General features: G+C 40.5%; 1 protein-coding gene across 1 annotated transcript; it reads left to right on the top strand.

The window, feature by feature from the left end:
- The first annotated feature begins 214 nt into the window (after positions 1-214).
- fkbp14 (FKBP prolyl isomerase 14) lies at positions 215-16,266 on the top strand. Its single transcript, XM_059945034.1, has 4 exons — positions 215-528; positions 4,206-4,357; positions 9,050-9,177; positions 13,255-16,266. Exons 1-4 carry the CDS (start codon positions 314-316, stop codon positions 13,411-13,413), a joined length of 654 nt encoding a protein of 217 aa, XP_059801017.1. The 5' UTR covers positions 215-313; the 3' UTR covers positions 13,414-16,266.
- The last annotated feature ends 1,885 nt before the right edge of the window (positions 16,267-18,151 follow it).

Below are 18,151 nucleotides of genomic sequence, written 5' to 3' on the forward strand. Positions count from 1 at the left end.
TGAAGGGTCTCGACCCGGAACGTCCTCTGTCCGCTTCTCTTCAGAGATGCTGTCTCACTCGCGGAGCTCCCGCCGTGTTGTTGTATTTTCACGGATTTCGCATTCTCGCGTGTGTTCTCGGTGTTTCAGAGGGTGGAGAGGTTGGGGATGGGATGGGAGGGGAGGGTGGGGGCGGAACGGGACGTCGGCTTCACATTCTGACTCAAAAGTTGCAGTGGGGAAAAAAAGTTGAGTGCCACGTCTGCGCGTATGGGCCGTCAGATCCAAACGCAAGGGGCAGGCAACAAAAGGAGAAACATCTGAAAAGGGCGCGATGTGTGTTGTGCTGGTTAATTGTATACGTGTTCTTCAAGCGCTGGTTTTCTCGGTTTTGCTGGATTACGCCAGCAATGCTCTGATACCAGAGGCTGAGGTGAAAATCGAGGTCCTGCAGAAGCCTTTCCTCTGTCACCGGAAGACCAAGCTAGGTGACTTGTTACTGCTACATTATGACGGATATTTTGAAAATGGGACAGTGTTTCACTCCAGGTGAGTCCTTGAGGTTCAAAAACTTAGATAATTTGTAATTTGGTATGTCAGGAATGAGGTTCATCCACCCCAACAATAAACTGTTCCCACAAACTAGGGACGCACTCTCAAGGACTCTTCATCTCGTGTTCTCGTAATATTTGTTGTTCATTTTTTTTTGTATTTGCACTGTTGGCTGTTTGTCCGTCTTGCTGCTTGCGATTTTTCATTGATTCTCTTGTGTTTTCATGTATTTGGTGTTTCTATTTGTATTTACTGTGAATGCCCGCGAGAAAATGAATCCCAGGAGTGACATATATCTATTTTGATAATAAGTTTAGTTTGATATGAATGTTATAAACCAGTATCCGTAATTGAACCGCTTTAAGTCTGGTGAAAAGTACAGAATAAAGTCGGTGGTGCCCAGTAAGTGATGAGCATACGTTTTTACCTAATGCAGGACGCACACTAAATCAACGATCAAAGTAAATTTATTATCAAAGTATATGTCGCCTGACATTTATTTTCTTGCGGGCATTCACAGTAGAACAAAGAAACATAATTGAATCAATAGGAATCAAAAACTAACAATGATTAAAAACAGACAAACTACAAATACAAAACAAATCATAAATAATAATAGAGAACTTGAGTTGTTCCGAAAGCGCAATTCAGGCGACGAGCGACCACTAATTAACTCCGTGGCTGAGAATACTTTTTCAGCCAAAGTTAACCTGTGATTATATAAACAAGTCTGTCCACCGAAAGTCGCAGAGTACGGTGCCGGAAACCTGAGTCGTGTATTGGGCTGAGACCATTCTTCAATACTGGAAAGGAATGGAGAAGATGCCAGAATAAAACGGTGGAGAGGGGAAGGAGGATAGCGAGAAGGTGATGGCTATGGTAGAAAGGTTAAGGGCTGGAAAGGAAGGAATCTGATAGGATAGGAGAGAGGACTATAGGAGAAAGGGAAGGAGGAGGGCACCAGAGAGAGATGATAAGTGGATGAGAAGAGGTAAGAGGCCAGAGTGGAGAATAGAAGAAGAGGGGAGGGGAGGGAATATTTTTATCAAAAGGAAAAAATTGATATTCTTGCGATCAGGTTGGAGGCTACCCAGATGGAATATTAGATGTTTCTCCTTCACCCTAAGGAAGCCATGGATAGCCATGTTGGAATGGGAATGGAAATCAGCATTAAAATGTTTGGCCATGGGGAAGTTCGTCTTTTGGCGGATGGAGTGGAGGTGCTTGATGAAGCGGTTCCCAGATCTATGACGAGTCCCACTAGTGTAGAGGAGGCTACATCGGGAGCATCGGTCTCAATATACAACCCAGCAGATTCGCAGGTGAAATGATGCCTCATCTGGAAGGACTCTATGGGGCTCTGAATGGAGCTGAGGATGGAAGTGAATAGGCAAGTATAGCACTTTGGCTCCTTGCTGTGTAAGAGCCGGGGGTAGAGATAACCCAGGAAGTTATAGCCCAGTGAGTCTGGCTTCAGTGGTGGGCAAGCTGTTGGAGAAGATCCTGAGAGGCAGGATTTATGATCATTTGTAGAGACATAATCTGATTAGGGATAGTCAGCATGTATTTGTTTAGGGCAGATCATGACTTACAAGCCTGAGGATGTAACAAAACACATTGATGAAGGTAGAGCAGTGGATGTAGTGTATATGGATTTTGTTAAGGCATTTGATAAGGTTCCCCATGCAAGGCTCCTTCAGAAAGTAAGGAGGAATGGAATCCAAGGAGACATTGCTTTGTGGATCTAGAATTAGCTTGCCCACAGAAGGCAAAGGGTGGTTGTAGATAGTTCGTATTCTGCATGGAGGTTGGTGACTAGTGGTGTTCCACAGGGGTCTGTTCTGGGACCCCTCCTCTTTATAGTTTTTATAAATGACCTGGATGAAGAAGTACAAGGGTGGGTTAGTAAGTTTGCTGATGACACAAAGGTTGGGGGTGTTGTGGATAGTCTGGAGGGTTGTCAGAGGTTGCAGTGGTACATTGATAGGATGCAGAACTGGGCTGAGAAGTTGTAGATGGACTTCAACCCAGATAAGTGTGAAGCAGTTCATTTTGGTAGGTTCAATTTGAAGACAGAATCTAGAGGATCTGAGAGACCTTGGGGTCCATGTCAATCGGACTCTCAAAGCTGCTGCACAGGTTGACCGTATTGTTAAGAAGGCATATGGTGTGTTGGCCTTCATCAACCATGGGATTGAGTTCACAAGCTGTGAGATAATGTTACAGCTGTATAAGACCCTGGTCAGGCCCCACTTGAAGTACGGTGTTCATTTCTGGTCACCTCACTACAGGAAGGATGTGGGTACTATAGAGAGAATGCAGAGGAGATTTATGAGGATGTTGCCTGGATTGGAGTGCATGCCTTATGAGAATAGGTTAGTGTATTTGGCCTTTCCTCCTTGGAGCGATGGCGGATGAGAGGTGACCTGATAGAGGTGTATAAGGTGATGAGGGGCATTGATCATGTGGATAGCCAGAAGCTATTGCCCAGGGCTGAAATGGCTAGCACGAGGGGGCACAGTTTTAAGGTGCTTGGAAATGGGTGCCGAGGGGATGTCAGGGGTAAGTTTTTCACACAGAGAGTGGTAGGTGCATGGAATGCACTGCCGGTGGTGGTGGTAGAAGCATTTTCAAAAGCATCTATTAAGAGCCTTTTAGATAGGTACATGGAGCTTAAAAAAATAAGAGGGCTATGTGCTAGGGAAATTCTAGGCAGTTTCTAGAGCAGGTTACATGGTCAGCACAAAATTGTGGGCTGAAGGGCCTGTATTGTGCTGTAGATTTCTATGTCCTATGTTGTTCTATGCTTCTCTGAAATATCATTGTGGCATATCATTTTTTAAAACATAAAAGGAACTAGTCTAAATAATTATAAAAGGGGACCATTTTGTCAAGCACCTTCACTCTGTCTGCCACAAAAGGCAGTCTTCCCAATGGCCACCCATTCTAATTGCAATTCGCATTCCCATTCAACACGTTGGTCTATGGCCTCCTCTTCTGCCACATTGAAACCACTCTCAGGTTGGGAGATCAGCACCTCATATTCTGTCTGGGTAGCCTCCAACATGACGGCACGAACATTGATTTCTTTGACTTCTGTAAATTTCTTCCACTCCCCCTTCTCTCCTTTTGCATTCCCCACACTGCCTCCATTCTTACCCGTTCTCCCCATCATCTCCCTCTGGTGGCCCTCATCATTCTCTTTCTCCCAGGATCCACTCTCCTATCACATTTCTCCTTCCTTAGTCTTTTACATCTTCCACCTATCAAATGCTAGCTTCCCCACCTCCCCCACCCACTCTTCCCCCCCCCCCCATAGCTGGACTCACCTTGTACTCCTTCCCCTCACCCCCATCTTCTTATTCTGTCTTCTTCCTCCTTTCTTGCTGGTCTTGATAAAGACTTTCACCCTGAAAAGTGAACTATTCATTTCCCTCCGTAGATACTACCTGACCTGCCATGTTCCTCCAGCGTTATGTTCTTCTAGAACAGAGGATCTTAACCTTTTTTACGCCATGGAGCCTTATCATTAACCAAGGTGTCATTGGAACCCCTGATCTAGAGGTTACGTTGTAGTGACTGTCACTATGCAATTCCAGTGCCATCTTTATCTATCTTTGAGGCAAGACTGTATCCCTTCTCTCAACTTTGGCACTAAACTTATTTTATTCCAGTCACCGTGACAACAATGGCCAGCCAGTGTGGTTCACACTTGGGATTAAAGAATCGCTTAAAGGTTGGGATAAAGGATTGCGTGATATGTGTTCTGGAGAGAAGCGGAAGCTGACCATCCCGCCAGCCCTGGCCTATGGAAAAGAAGGAAGAGGTATTGTACCCAGAAACGGGGATTCAGATCAGGAATATGAATAATCTGGAAACTCTGCATTATTTCTGTGATTTAAACTAATATTACAATACTGTGAAAAAGTTTTAAGCACATATATAACTAGGGTGCCTAAGACTTTTGTACAGTACTGTATTTGTCAACATGGAGAGGACAGCGAGATTTGTAAATCTGACGGGAACAAGACTTGCTGAGAATCGCAAGGGTGGAGCACCATGGGGGGTGTGGGACAGAGGGCAGAGAAGGTGTGCCAGGGACGGGGGTGTGCAGGTGGTGCAACTGCACGAGACAAATGCTGTCACATGACCAAAATGGTTATGTTGATGAAATGTTCTGATTGTATTTAATAACTTTCAAAATCTGAACATTGTTGTACATGAAGCTGCATTTATAAAATAGTAACTGATACACAGAAAATGTTGGAAGTACTCAGCAGGTCAGACAGCATCTATAGAGAGGAATAAACTGTTGACTCTGCAAGCTGAGACCTTTCAGCAGAACTTGGCCCAAAACATCAACTGTTTATTCACTTCCATAGATGCTGCCTGATCTGCTGAGTTCATCCAGCATTTTGGGTTTGTTGCTCTTCATTTCCAGCATCTACATAATCTGTTAGGTTTATAAAATAGGTTCTTATTGAGTAGTCTTGTGTTGGATCCAATATATTGTGGTTTTCTATTGGTAACCTGATAAAAGCTCATGATAGGCAAGTTCAGCAGTTTGGAATGTGCAGAGAATGTGGAAGTTCATTAACACTTCCCTACTTGAAGATGTACAATAATTGTTCTGATATAATGGTAGTACCATCCCTGAAGTTGCTAAGTTCTCATTCTTTTAACATATATACTCAATGGCTGCTTTATTAGGTACCTCCTCTGATTTCTCTCATTAACAAGGCATTTTCACCCACAGGACTGCCGCTCAATAGATGTTTTGTGCTCTTCATACCATTCTTTGTAAACTCTAGAAACTGAAATGCTAAAAAATCCCAGGAGATCAGCATTTTCTAAGATGCTCAAACCACCTCATCTAGCACCACTAATTATTTCACAGTCAAAGCCATTCTGATGCTTGGCCTGAACAACAACTGAACGTCTTGACCATCTCTGCATGCTTTTATGCATTGAGTTGCTGCCGCATGATGGGCTGATTAGATTTAATTAATGAGCAGGTGTAACGGTATATCTAATAAAGTGGCCACTGAATGCAGTATCTACTCAAGTTACAAAACTTAGTGCTGGAAATATAAAGCCGAACAGATTTCATAGTGTAACTAGAGTATCCTGCATGTCTTTTTCAACTTAACAGTTGTTAACATAAAAAATGTTGTTGCTGTGTTTAGTGCTAAATTACTAACAATTTCATACTCTTTTTGTTTGGTGAACAGCTAATATGCTCATGCATGTTCATTGCACGCCTTTGAATTGAAACCTTCGTTCCACTGTGACCATTACACGCTGATTTTGGCTGTATTGAGTATTTTTGTTTACTTCTGGTAAGGTTGGCTTTATGTCCATAAAAATATAGAACCAGTAAGAGAGAAATTTGGTTATTACAGCTCAGGTGTGCTAGATGCGGAATTCAATCCTGGTGTCCTTTGTGTGATGTTTTTGCATCCTTCCCAGAAGGGTGTGGGTTTCCTCCCACAGTCCAAAGATGTACCAGTTAGCAGGTCAATTGGTCATTGTAAATTGTCCTGTGATTAGGTTCAAAGATTCAAAGCTTCATTTATTATCAAAGTATGTGTCAATATACAGCTCTGAAATGCATCTTCACCAGCGAGCCACGAAACAAAAGAACACTCCTCCACGCCCAAAGTAGCACAGCATCATGATCATCAACTCTCAAACCCCCCTCCACCCCTCCACGCCCAAAGTAGCACAGCATCATGATCATCAACTCTCAAACCCCCCTCCACGCCCAAAGTAGCACAGCATCATGATCATCAACTCTCAAACCCCCCTCCACCCCTCCACGCCCAAAGTAGCACAGCATCATGATCATCAACTCTCAAACCCCCCTCCACCCCTCCACGCCCAAAGTAGCACAGCATCATGATCATCAACTCTCAAACCCCCCTCCACGCCCAAAGTAGCACAGCATCATGATCATCAACTCTCAAACCCCCCTCCACCCACACAAATGCAACAAGAACACAGACCCCAAACACTCATCTCCCCAGCACAAAATGGAACAAGAACATCAACCCCAAACCCTCTACCTAGGCTAGGGTTCAATGGGTGGGTAGCTGCATGGAGCGTCTCGTTGGGCTAGAAGGGCCTGTTGCGGGCTGGACCTCCAAGTGTACAGTATAAATAAATAGATTCCATGTTGCTCTGTGATGTATAATAACTAAAAACCACCAGGTGGTTAAGCTGGCAAAAAAAATTCTAGCTCTAAACAGGTAGAGCAACAGTATTACAGCAGCGACAACCCGGGTTCAATTCACACCGCTGTCCGTATGTTCTCGCCCAATGGCATGGATGCTCGGGTTTTCTGCCCACATCCCCACAGTAGGTTAATTGGTCACATGGGTGCCATGGGCTCATTGGGCTGGAATGGCCAGTTACCATGCTGTCTCTCTAAAATAAAAATAAATAAATACAGAATAGATGCTGTAAATTCCCTTAGTCTGATTCAGTCTCCTATTTCAATGAAAGCAGCAATATTAACATATTAGTGTTGTACATCATCATCATGTGGCGAGTTGTGATATGCACCTACTGTTCATATGACCTTCCACCACCTGCTCCCATGGCTTCACATTACCCTGATCGGGCACTAAGCAGGTGCTTCATCTTGCCCAAGGGTGACCTGCAGGCTAGCGGAGGGAAGGTTGTGGCTGCTGTAATACTGTTGCTCTACCTGTTTAGAGCTAGAATTTTTTGTAAATGAAGTCTGACCAACTTTGATTCAGTCACCAAAGGGCATAACTTAACAATACAAAAACTACCAGAAATTCACCAGAAAATTAACCAACTTGTGCCTAGCAAAAGAACTGTAAATAGTTGTTCCATTGCATGCGTCTTTGAGTTTAGGACAAAGCTATTTATTGGCTATTGTAAAGGGAACTTTACTTAATGCCAATTCATGCTGGTTGTATCTGAAATAAACTTGGGCTGCATAAATTCTATAATGTTTAATTTCCAACAATGTTTACGGTATTAAATTTACTGCTTGTAATAAAATAATTGTCATCAAAATTTACCCCCTTTTATTAATCTTTTCGAAGATTATTCAGCTCAAAGGTTATGTGGAGAAAGCCGGGAACTGGGGGCGAGGAGGAGATAAAGGAGCATCAGCAATGATAGAACAGACTCAATGGGAGAGATAGCCTAATTCTTCTCCTATGTTTTATGGTCCAATCTTGGTGTTCACATCATCATACAATTATACCTTTCTGAACGAGTACCCCTTATCCGAAATGCTTGGATTTGGATAAGTGTTTTGGATTTTTTCAGATTCTGGAATGATATGAGATAGCTTGGGATCGCTATCAAGCACGGTAGTGTAACACAAAACTTTACAGTAAAAGTAACCAGGGTTCAATTTCTGCTGCTGCCTGTAAGGAGTTTGTACATTTTCCCCATGAATGAGTGGGTTTCCTCCAGGTGCTCTGGTTTCCTCCCACAGTCCAAAGATATACCAGTTGGTAGGTTATTTGGTCATTTTAAATTGTCCCATGATTAGACTAGGATTAAATCAGGGAATAGCTGGGCAGCATGGCTCAAAGGGCTGGAAAAGCCTATTCCATGCTGTATCTCAATTAATTAGTTTTAAAAATTCTGACTTTGAATTGATGTGCTACCAGTAAGCAGTCTTTGTCTTACACTGGTTCATCACAACGGTACTGATACAGCTGTTCACCTTGTTAGATTTTCATCAGCAGCAATCTTGGCAAAATCCTTGAATTTCTCTGCTGCTTCATAATCAGATGATTTATCTACACAAATCTTTGAAAATTTAATGCTATGCCTTTTCTAAAATTCTGCAAAAAGCCTGATGAATACTTAGTTACCTTCAATTCTCAGTTCTTTGTGGTAGACCTTTGTTTGTTTCATGATCAGCATATTACCATGGATTATGTTCACTTTGACAATGATGAGTCCACTTTCAATACACAATCAAAATCTTCATTTTTCACTTTATGCATTTTTTTTAAAAAATTCTCATTAATTTATGTTCATTACGTATGTGAAGTCACTTCTCAAAACTGTCTACGGCACACAGAGACCTGTGCATCACCTGGGAACCTTCCCAGTGCCTTTTGGAATTGTCCATTTGTGTTGTCATGGCATCACACAAAACAATTTCAGATTCGGAGGATTTTGGAATTTCGGATAAGGGGTTCTCAACTTGTATTTTTAATTTCAAATGGAAATCAGAATCAGATTTATTATCATAATAAACCCAATTCTGATTGTGCATGAAATTTGTTTTGCAGCAGCAAAGTCCAAAGACAAAATCTATAAATAAATAATGCAAAAAAATAAGGTAGAGTAGTTTCAATAGTTCATCCTGTATTGAATCACTAAGATGTTTAATAAATTAATGCAGGCCACTATTTGGCTGAAATGACGAACAACAGTAATCATTTCTTAATAATTTTGTCAATTCATTACATGGTTCAATTTTGTAAACAAGTGAATTTAATAAATAAGCTATATTTTACAGGGAAAATTCCACCTGAAACGACATTGGTATTTGAAATTGAACTTATTGAAATCAGAAATGGCCTGCGGTCCCATGATGCATTCCAGGAGATGGACCTTGATGATGATTGGAAATTATCTAAGCATGAGGTAAGTTTTCACACGCGCACACACAAAAATCTTAGGCATATATGAAAAAAATTCTGTACAGCAAAGATGCTTTCAAAACTACTGAAAAGTTACTAAATATCAAAATATTTACTAAATGGTGCAGTATACATTTAAAAAAAGCTAAATAAAATCAATCAACACACACAAAATGCTGGTGGAACACAGCAGGCCAGGCAGCATCTATAAGGAGAAGGGGGGCGAGACCCTTCGTCAGGACTAACTGAAAGGAAAGATAGTAAGAAATTTGAAAGTAGGAGGGAGAGGGGAAAATGCGAAACGATAGGAGAAGACCGGAGTCTTCCGGTCATTTCGCATTTTCCCCTCCCCCTCCTACTTTCAAATCTCTTACTATCTTTCCTTTCAGTTAGTCCTGACGAAGGGCCTCGGCCCAAAACGTCGACAGTGCTTCTCCTAATAGATGCTACCTGGCCTGCTGTGTTCCACCAGCATTTTGTGTGTGTTGCCCGAATTTCCAGCATCTGCAGATTTCCTCGTGTTTGCTTTTGAAATCAAATCAATATTTGGTGTGAGAACCCTTTCCCTTAAAAATGCCTCAATTCTGTGGCATTTAATTAAAATTTAATCTCAATTAAAATTGCTGTGCAGTTTTATAAGAAAATCAGCTGGTAGGTTGTTCCAAGCATCTTGGAGAACTTCCCATAGTTCTTCTGCAGACCTTGGCTGTCTTGCTTGCTTCTATCTCTCTAGGTAATCCCAGCCAGCTTCAATGACATTGAGATCAGGGCTCTGTGGAGGCCGTACTATCTGAAACCATAAAATTTAAGACTGAAGTGGGTAGTTGCAATATTTTCTCTTTTTACTTTGTTTTCCAACATCTGCAGATTTTTTTGTTGTTTCTTATGCATTTACCTTATTCAAATCCCAACTTCTAGTGTGCTTCCTATCAAAAGTTTTAAATGTTCTCTTCTACTTTTCAAATTACTGGGTCTGCATGCATGAATGAAGATTCTTAAACTTGACTGCCTGAAGAGACTCCTTGATATTTTACCTTTTCATAAACCTGATAGATTCCATAAATCAACACAAATAAAATGCTCAAGGAACTCAGGTCAGTCAGTATCTATGGAGGGGAATGAACAGTTGATGCTTTGGACTGAAACCCTTCATTAGCACTCCTGCACAAGATTTCCAGCTAGACTTCCTCCAGCTTCTTATGTGTGTTGCTCAAGATCTCCAGCTTCTGCAGAATTTCTTGTGTCTGAGATTCCATAGCGAGCACTTCCATAGGTGCTGAGAGGAAACCTCCAGTGACTTCAAAAGAAATAAATGTACCTTTATGTTGTAGGAATTGTTGGCCTCCCTATTTTCTTCATTCCACGATTGGTGAACCATTAAATTTAACAATTTTCATTAAAATCAGATGACAGTCCTCCAGGTTTCACGATTAGAACAAAGGGAACAGCCAATTTAGATTAGTAACTGTTAATTCATAGATTAACCTCCACCAGACAGAAAGAATTACAAAAATACTTAGTCTCTGAACATCAACCTCCTTATTTATTTTTGCAAAAAAAAGTTCGTTCACCGGCAAAAAACTATACAATAAATGAGGGCTTAATAAACTATTTTCAGTTTCAAATTGAAATATGATTATTACTATCCACAACAAATTCGAGACCTACTCTTTTTGGAAGTCCTACATTGTGCCCTTAGTGCATTCTCCAATCTGGGGACAGACATAACCCCAGAAGAGGGGAAGGCAATGAAAGTTCAAAGTAAATTTATTGTCAAAGTACATATATGTCAGTATATTCTATCCTGAATATTTTCTTGCAGGCATTCATAGTAACACAAAGAAACACAATAGAATTAATGAAAACTAAACACAAAGATGACAAACAACCAATGTGTAAAAGAAAAGCAACTGTGCAAATACAAATAAAAATAAATAAGAATAATTAATAAATAGAAAATAAATAATCCTGAGAACATTCACTAGAGTCCCTGAAAGTGAGTCTATCAGCTTGGGCAGACTATTGCCGTCTAGACCAGTGAATGGCCAATTAGGCCAGGCCCAAGGGCAAGACAACCTTGAGATCCAAGAAGAAGCCTCTCACAATATCAACCTTCTTTTCAGAATATTGCTTCCTTAACCTTAGTCAAACCCAAACACAGATACACCACTTTTTTGGCTCTGTTGGAAGTGGTGATTAAGGAAATATAGATTGGCAGCAGCAGGGTCTCTCAATGTCAGAAAGGTTACCTACCTCAGGAGTTTCAAGAAACATAATTGACCAGGATATCCTGGTGGTAACTGGCTATCATAGTAAGGAAGGCAAATGCAATGTTAGCATTCACTTTGAGAAGACTAGAATAGAAAGGCAAGGATGTAATGCTGAGGCTTTATAAGCCATTGATCAGACTACACTTGGAGTAGTGTGAGGAGTTTTAGAAATGATGGGCTGGCATTAGAGAAGGTCCCGTGGAGGTTCATGAGGAAGATCTCGGGAATGGAAAGGTTATCCTACGAGGAGCGTTTGATGGCTCTGGGCCTGTACTCACTGGAGTTTAGAAGAATGGGAAGGGGATTTTATTGAAACTTATTGAATATTGAAAGGCCTAGATAGAGTAGATGTGGAGAGGATGTTTCCAATAGTGGAGGAGTCTAGGACCAGAGCGTGTAGCCTCAGAATAGAAGAAGTCCCTTTGGAAGAGAGTTGAGGAGGAATTACTTTAACCAGAGGGCAGTGAATCTGTGGAATCCATTGCCACCGACAGATGTGGAGACCAAGCCACTGGGTAGAGGTTGATAGGTTTTTAATTAGTAAGGGCATCAAAGGTCACAGAAGGCAGGAGAGTGGGGCTGAGGGAAAATAAGTCAGATATGATTGAATGGCAGATCAAACTCGATAGGCTGAATAGCCTAATTCTACTCTACGCCTTATGGTCTAACAAGGGAAGCAAAGTCAGATGCAGATTTAATTCCATGTACAAGGAAGAGGATTTCTTTCAAAACCAAGTAGGAGGAAGGATCCAAGCATAGATATCTGATGCAATGACATCACCCACACTGCTCTGTCTAGCTCAGTCTTTGATGCATCTTTCTCTGGCCGACTGGTCATTATTAGTCCCTTTGTTTGAACAGGGTCCCCCCCCCCCCCACATTGCATTCCTTTGATATGCCGCAGACATCTTAATTTCATTTCAGTTTTCAACTGGTACGAGGGAAGTATATAAAAGAGTATGTTTGCACACAGATTTATCAACTTAACACTCTTAAAATTCTTTGTTTTCTCTAAGTTTTCCCAAAGCTTTGAAAGTCAGATTTCTGCTATTGAACGTAGAACTTAGAAAATGACGACACATTACAGGCCCTCAGCCCAAGATGTTGTGCTGACTTTCAACCTTCTCTAAGATCAAACCAACCCAGCGGGTTCCCAACCTTGGGTCATGGTCCCCTTGCTTAAAGGTAATGTTTTGTGGCATATAAAGGATTGAGAACCCCTGATCTAACCCTTCATTTTCCTGTCATTGATGGGCTTATCTAAGAGTTTCTTAAGTGCCCCTACGACTCTACCACCAGCCCTGACAGCGCATTTCATGCACCCACCACTCTGTGTGAAGAATTCACCTCTGATATTCTCCCTGTATTTTCCTCCAATGTCTTTAAAATCATGCCCCTTGTATTAGCCATTTCCACCCTGGGAATAAATCACTGGCTATCCACTGTCTATGCCTCTTATCATCTTGTACACCTCTACCTAACAAGTTCCCTCTCATCCTCCTGCAATCCAAAGAGAAAAGGTTTCGCTCTCTCAATCTATCTTCATAACACAAGTCCTTAAGTTGAGGCAGCATTCTGGTCAAACTCGCCTGCACTCTGAGGCGTCCACATCAACAGAAGAGACTCTGCAGGTGCTGGTAATCTCGAGCAGCACACACAAAATGCTGGTGGAACTCGAGCATTGTCCGATTATTCCCCTGCTTAGATGCTTCTGGGACTTTTTAAAAAATGTATTTGACATTTCTCTAACTGAGATTGCATGCCTTTGAAAGTTTCAGCTAAATTAATGTAGTGCTACATTTCATAATTAGGTAAAAGAGTATCTGCGCCGTGAATTTATAAAACACGGAACTGAGCAAAATGACACAGAGCCGGATATAATGGTGGAAAACATCTTTAAACATGAAGATGAAGACCAAGATGGATACATCTCTGCCAGAGAATTCACGTATAAACATGATGAGCTGTAAACATGATCAGCATTTTTGTAATGTACTTTGACGATGCTAAAAAGAATATAATCACTCCATGACAAAGTAACCAAGAGTACACTCGGTGGCCACTTTATTAGGTACACCTGCTCCTTAATGTAAATATCTAATCAGCCAATCATGTGGCAGCAACTTAATGCCTAAAAGCATGCAGACATGGTCAAGAGGTTTATTTGTTGTTCAGACCAAACATCAGAGTGGGGAAGAAATGTGTTGTAAGTGACTTTGACCATGGATTGATTGCTGGTGCCAGACACGGTGGTTTAACTATCTTAGGAAGTGCTGATTGTTGGGATTTTCACACATACCAGTCTCCAGAGTTTACAGAGAATGGAGTGAAAACAAAAAAAAATCCAGTGAGCAGCACTTCTGTGGGCAAAATCGCCTTGTTAATGAAAGAGAATGGCCAGATGGGTTCAGGCTGACAGGAAGGCAACAGTAACTTAAATAACCATGCGTTACAACAATGGTGTGCAGAAGAGCATCTCTGATTGCCCAGCACATTGGTCCTTGAAGTGAATTGTCTACAGTAGCAGAAGACCGCAATGGCATTCATTACTGTACCTAATAAAGTGGCCACTAAGTGCATAAAGATGGTTTTAAATGTTTACAATTAAAATATTGTGCTGAATTATTAGATGAAATTTCTGTTCATTAAGGAAATGTTTCACCTTGTGGTGTTGACATGAAATAAATTAATCCTGTCTGCATTTTACCAATGAACATTTTGACACATCTAAAAATACTCAGTGTATATTTATCAGCAAAGAGAGCTATATGACAAGAGTACATAACCTTTGTAATTTTTTCCACTATCTGCTTTTACCTGTTTATTAATCCTTCCAACCTCGCTGTCCATCACATTTGGTTCAACTTTGTACACTTCAGCTAAGAATGTGACTTTTTAAGATAGCAGAAGAACACACATAAAATGCTGGAAGCACTCAGTGGGTCAGGCAGTATCCATGGAAATAAGTAAACATCTTACCTCTTCTATTTTCCTCACCTGCCTATCATCTCCCCCAGTGCTCCTCCTCTTTCCCTTTCTCCAATGGTCACCCCCTATCAGATTCTTTCTTCTGCTCTTTAATTTTTCCACCTGTCACCTCCCAGTTTCTTACTTCACCCCCTCCCCCACCCTTATCACCTTCTAGCTTGTTCTCCTTCCCTTCCCCCACCTTATTCTGGCTTCTTCCCCCTTCCTTTCCAGTCCTGATGAAATGTCTTTGCCCAAAACATCGACTGCTTATTCCTTTCCATTTATGTTGCCTGATCTGCTGAGTTCCTCCAGTATTTTGTATGTGTTGCTCTGGATTTCCAGCATCTGTAGAATCTCTTGTGTCCATGGCAGAATTCTTTGATAATTTATTCCACCTCAATTCTACTCAGAGTACTCCTGCAGTTTGTGAATTATTGCATCCAATTTTTATTCAAGTACTATAGTCTTTGCCTCTGCTGTCCTCAAAGTCTATTCCATATGTTGTTCTCTTCACCAAAAATCGTTACATGTGCATTGATCAATTTAAAACAGTTCCCAAGTTGTAAACTGATCTTCATATTAATTATAATCCAGATCCAAATCCCTTGTCAAGTCAAGTCAACTTCCCATACTTTGTCCCATACTTCCAATTTAAAGTCAGTTTTTTCAATTTGTTTCTGATTCCCTACTTTCCTGCCCAGCAAATCTCTCACTTTTAATAACAACTGAAACCTCTGACAACTGTTTTGTGACCATTCTATGTACTTAAACGTCAGTCTCTCAGCAATCAGATTTTGCACACTGATTGAGATGTGATGAATTTTATTGTCATATCTCTGTACATTTTTCTTTGTTAATTCTTAGATTTAACATTACATAGATTAGATATGTTACACGTCAATCTTATAAGCTTCATGCTTATTTACTTTAAATGTAAAGACATAAACGGATTAGCTTTATTTGCTACATGTACATCAAACCACGCGTTGAAATGTGCCATTTTGTGTCAGTCTGAAGGTGTGCTGGGTACAGCCCAAAAGTGCCAACATAGCATACCCACAACTCACTAAACCTAACCCATACATCTATGGAGGGTGTGAGGGAACTGGAGCACCCTCGTGTTCTCAGGGAGAAAGTACAAACTCCTTACGGGACAGCAGCGGGAATCGAACTCCCAATCAGTGATCGCTGGTGCTGCAAGGCGATTGCACTAACCGCTATGCTACCCTGCCTTTGAGTTTCCAGTGGGAACAAGGTTTGGTAATTCTGTTAAAAAGTGAAAAATTTCTCTTTTACAGATTTCTATATTTGCTTTAATTCTGAGGATGAGTTAGGTGAGCATTGTGTGCAGAATTCTGCTCAGTAGAAGTGTCAATCTCATGTTTGCTTTTTTTAAAAAAAGAAAATTATTGTTTACTTCCTAATAGCTTTTAATAGTATTTGTTAGCCAGCAATATTTTTAATTGTATTTGTAAATTCAAGCTCTATAGTGTACAGTTCTGCAATAAACTCATGGATTAAGGAACACTATCTGCATTCTGCAGGCTACATTGGGTTATACCATAATTGGGTAAACTTGTTTACATTGAAGGCAACTACAGCCTCTTCTACTAAACTATTCTATAATGTGTAGTTTCTTCAGAAGTAACTATCGTATTATAGTAAAACTTCCTGCTATGGCATACTTCACTGAAATCTGCTTTAATTTATTAAATGTCATCACTGAGATGGGAATTTGAAAGCAGTACTTGCTTGGTCAATTAATTGTCTGAATGAGAGTACAGAGCCACCTTAATCACATGATCTGCAGTAATACATACAAAATGCTGGAGGAACACTGCAGGTGAGGTAGCATCTATGGAGAGGAATAAACATTCAATGTTTTGGGCTGACCTCTAGGAGGACCACAAACTTGTAGGATTAGGAGGCTTGTTTGCCTCAGTAACCCGGAGAGCTATGTTAGCTTTATGCTTTGGCTCTTGCTAGGTTTACCCATGTCAAACAGGTCAAAGGGTAGAGGACAAACTAAGAGTGGTCCTCTGGTCCTCCAGGTTCAGCTCAAGGCCAACAACCCTGACTGGTCAAACAAAACTGTTATGGAAACAGCAATGAAGAATCCTTCTACCTCTGAGTGCGACGGTATTCCTGAGCCTCCAGCCATGACTGACAATCGTGAAAACCAAACTACTGGCACAATGAAGGAAGCCCTGAACACTGCCAGAGATGGAGGACCTTCATTGCTGCCCTAAACACCAGTGGCATCATGGGCAGTAGAGAGAGTTTCGGGCTGAGACCCTCAATCTACGGTTAGTTGCTCTGTCCTGCCTGTGACTTCTAAGGGATTCCTGGTCATTGGTTTCTGTCTGGTACACAGTCAAAACTTCTATTGGTCAGTAGTTCAAAAAAATTTAGAATTTCTCTCTTCCAGAAAAATTACACAACGTATTTCAAGCCATATTTGAATTTCAAAGTCAATGTATTATCAAAGTGCGTAAATGTTACCACATACTACCATGAGATTCATGTTCTTGGAGGTATTTACAGGAAAATAAAGACACACTATAGAATTATATAAAACTATATATAAACAAAGACTAACAAACAACCAATGTGCAAAAGGTGACAAAATGTGGAAAGACTAAAAATAAATAAATAAATAAATAAATAAATAGATAAATAAATAAATAAAATGTCTGAATAAATAAATAAATAAATAAAATGGATGAATAAATAAATAAATAAATAAAATGGATGAACAAATAAATAAATAAATAAAATGGATGAACAAATAAATAAATAAACAAATAAATAGATACTGAGAACATGAGCTGTAGAATGCGTCATATCTAGTGTAATGAGCAGTTTTGGACCCCGTATCTAAAAAACGATGTGCTGGCAGTAGAGAGGGTTCAGAGGAAGCTTACGAACTGCTCCTCGGAATAAAAGGGTTAATATGATGACTCTGGGTCTGTATTTGCTGTAATTTAGAAAAATGGTTGGGGGGGGGAAATTGCACTGAAACAAACTGAATATTGAAGTGTCTATCTAGAGCAGATGTGGTGAAGATGTTTCCAGTAGTGGAAGAGTTTAGGACCAGAGGGCACACACTCAGATGACACTTTAGAACAGAGATGAGAATTTTGTTTTTTTAGCCAGAGGGTAGTGACTCTGTGGAATTCAATGCCATTGAGATAGATTGATATATATGTATATATATATATATATATATATATATATATACACACACATATCTCAAGTCATTGAGTTATATTTAAAGTGGAGGTTAACAATTTTGATAATTAGTAAAGGTGTCAAACCTTATGAGGAGAAGGCAGGAGAATGGGAGGGAAGATAAATCAGCCGTGCTAGAGTGGTGGAAAAGACTTGATAAGCCAAATAGTCTAATTCTGCTCCTACGCACATCTAATGGTGTTACAATCTTAAACAAGTAAACTGACTGGAATTTCTGTTAACTATAATAGCCATATATTCTATGAGCAATTTGTAGTTTAAAAGAAAGTTGTTTTCATGCTTAAGGGTTTCCCTGGTATTTTAAATGCAAGTAGCACAAACCATAAAACAGAACAGTACAGCACAGGAACAGGCCCTTCAGTCCACAATGTAAGGCAAATTAATTGCATTAGTAATTAAATTCCCAACTAAACTAATCCCTTCTACACAATGTCCATAACCTTCCATTTCCCACACATACATGTGCCTCAGCACCTCTTTCATACT

This window comes from Hypanus sabinus, chromosome 20 (assembly GCF_030144855.1).
Source record: "Hypanus sabinus isolate sHypSab1 chromosome 20, sHypSab1.hap1, whole genome shotgun sequence".
In the NCBI taxonomy this organism is placed as follows: Eukaryota; Metazoa; Chordata; class Chondrichthyes; order Myliobatiformes; family Dasyatidae; genus Hypanus; species Hypanus sabinus.

What these genes read in the sequence shown, in the direction of transcription:
- fkbp14 (XM_059945034.1), top strand. Translation starts at nt 314, where the DNA reads ATGTGTGTTGTGCTGGTTAATTGTATACGTGTTCTTCAAGCGCTGGTT. An exon ending in GGGACAGTGTTTCACTCCAG is followed by an intron (nt 529 to 4,205) that starts GTGAGTCCTTGA and finishes ATTTTATTCCAG; the next exon opens with TCACCGTGACAACAATGGCC. An exon ending in GGAAATTATCTAAGCATGAG is followed by an intron (nt 9,178 to 13,254) that starts GTAAGTTTTCAC and finishes TTTCATAATTAG; the next exon opens with GTAAAAGAGTATCTGCGCCG.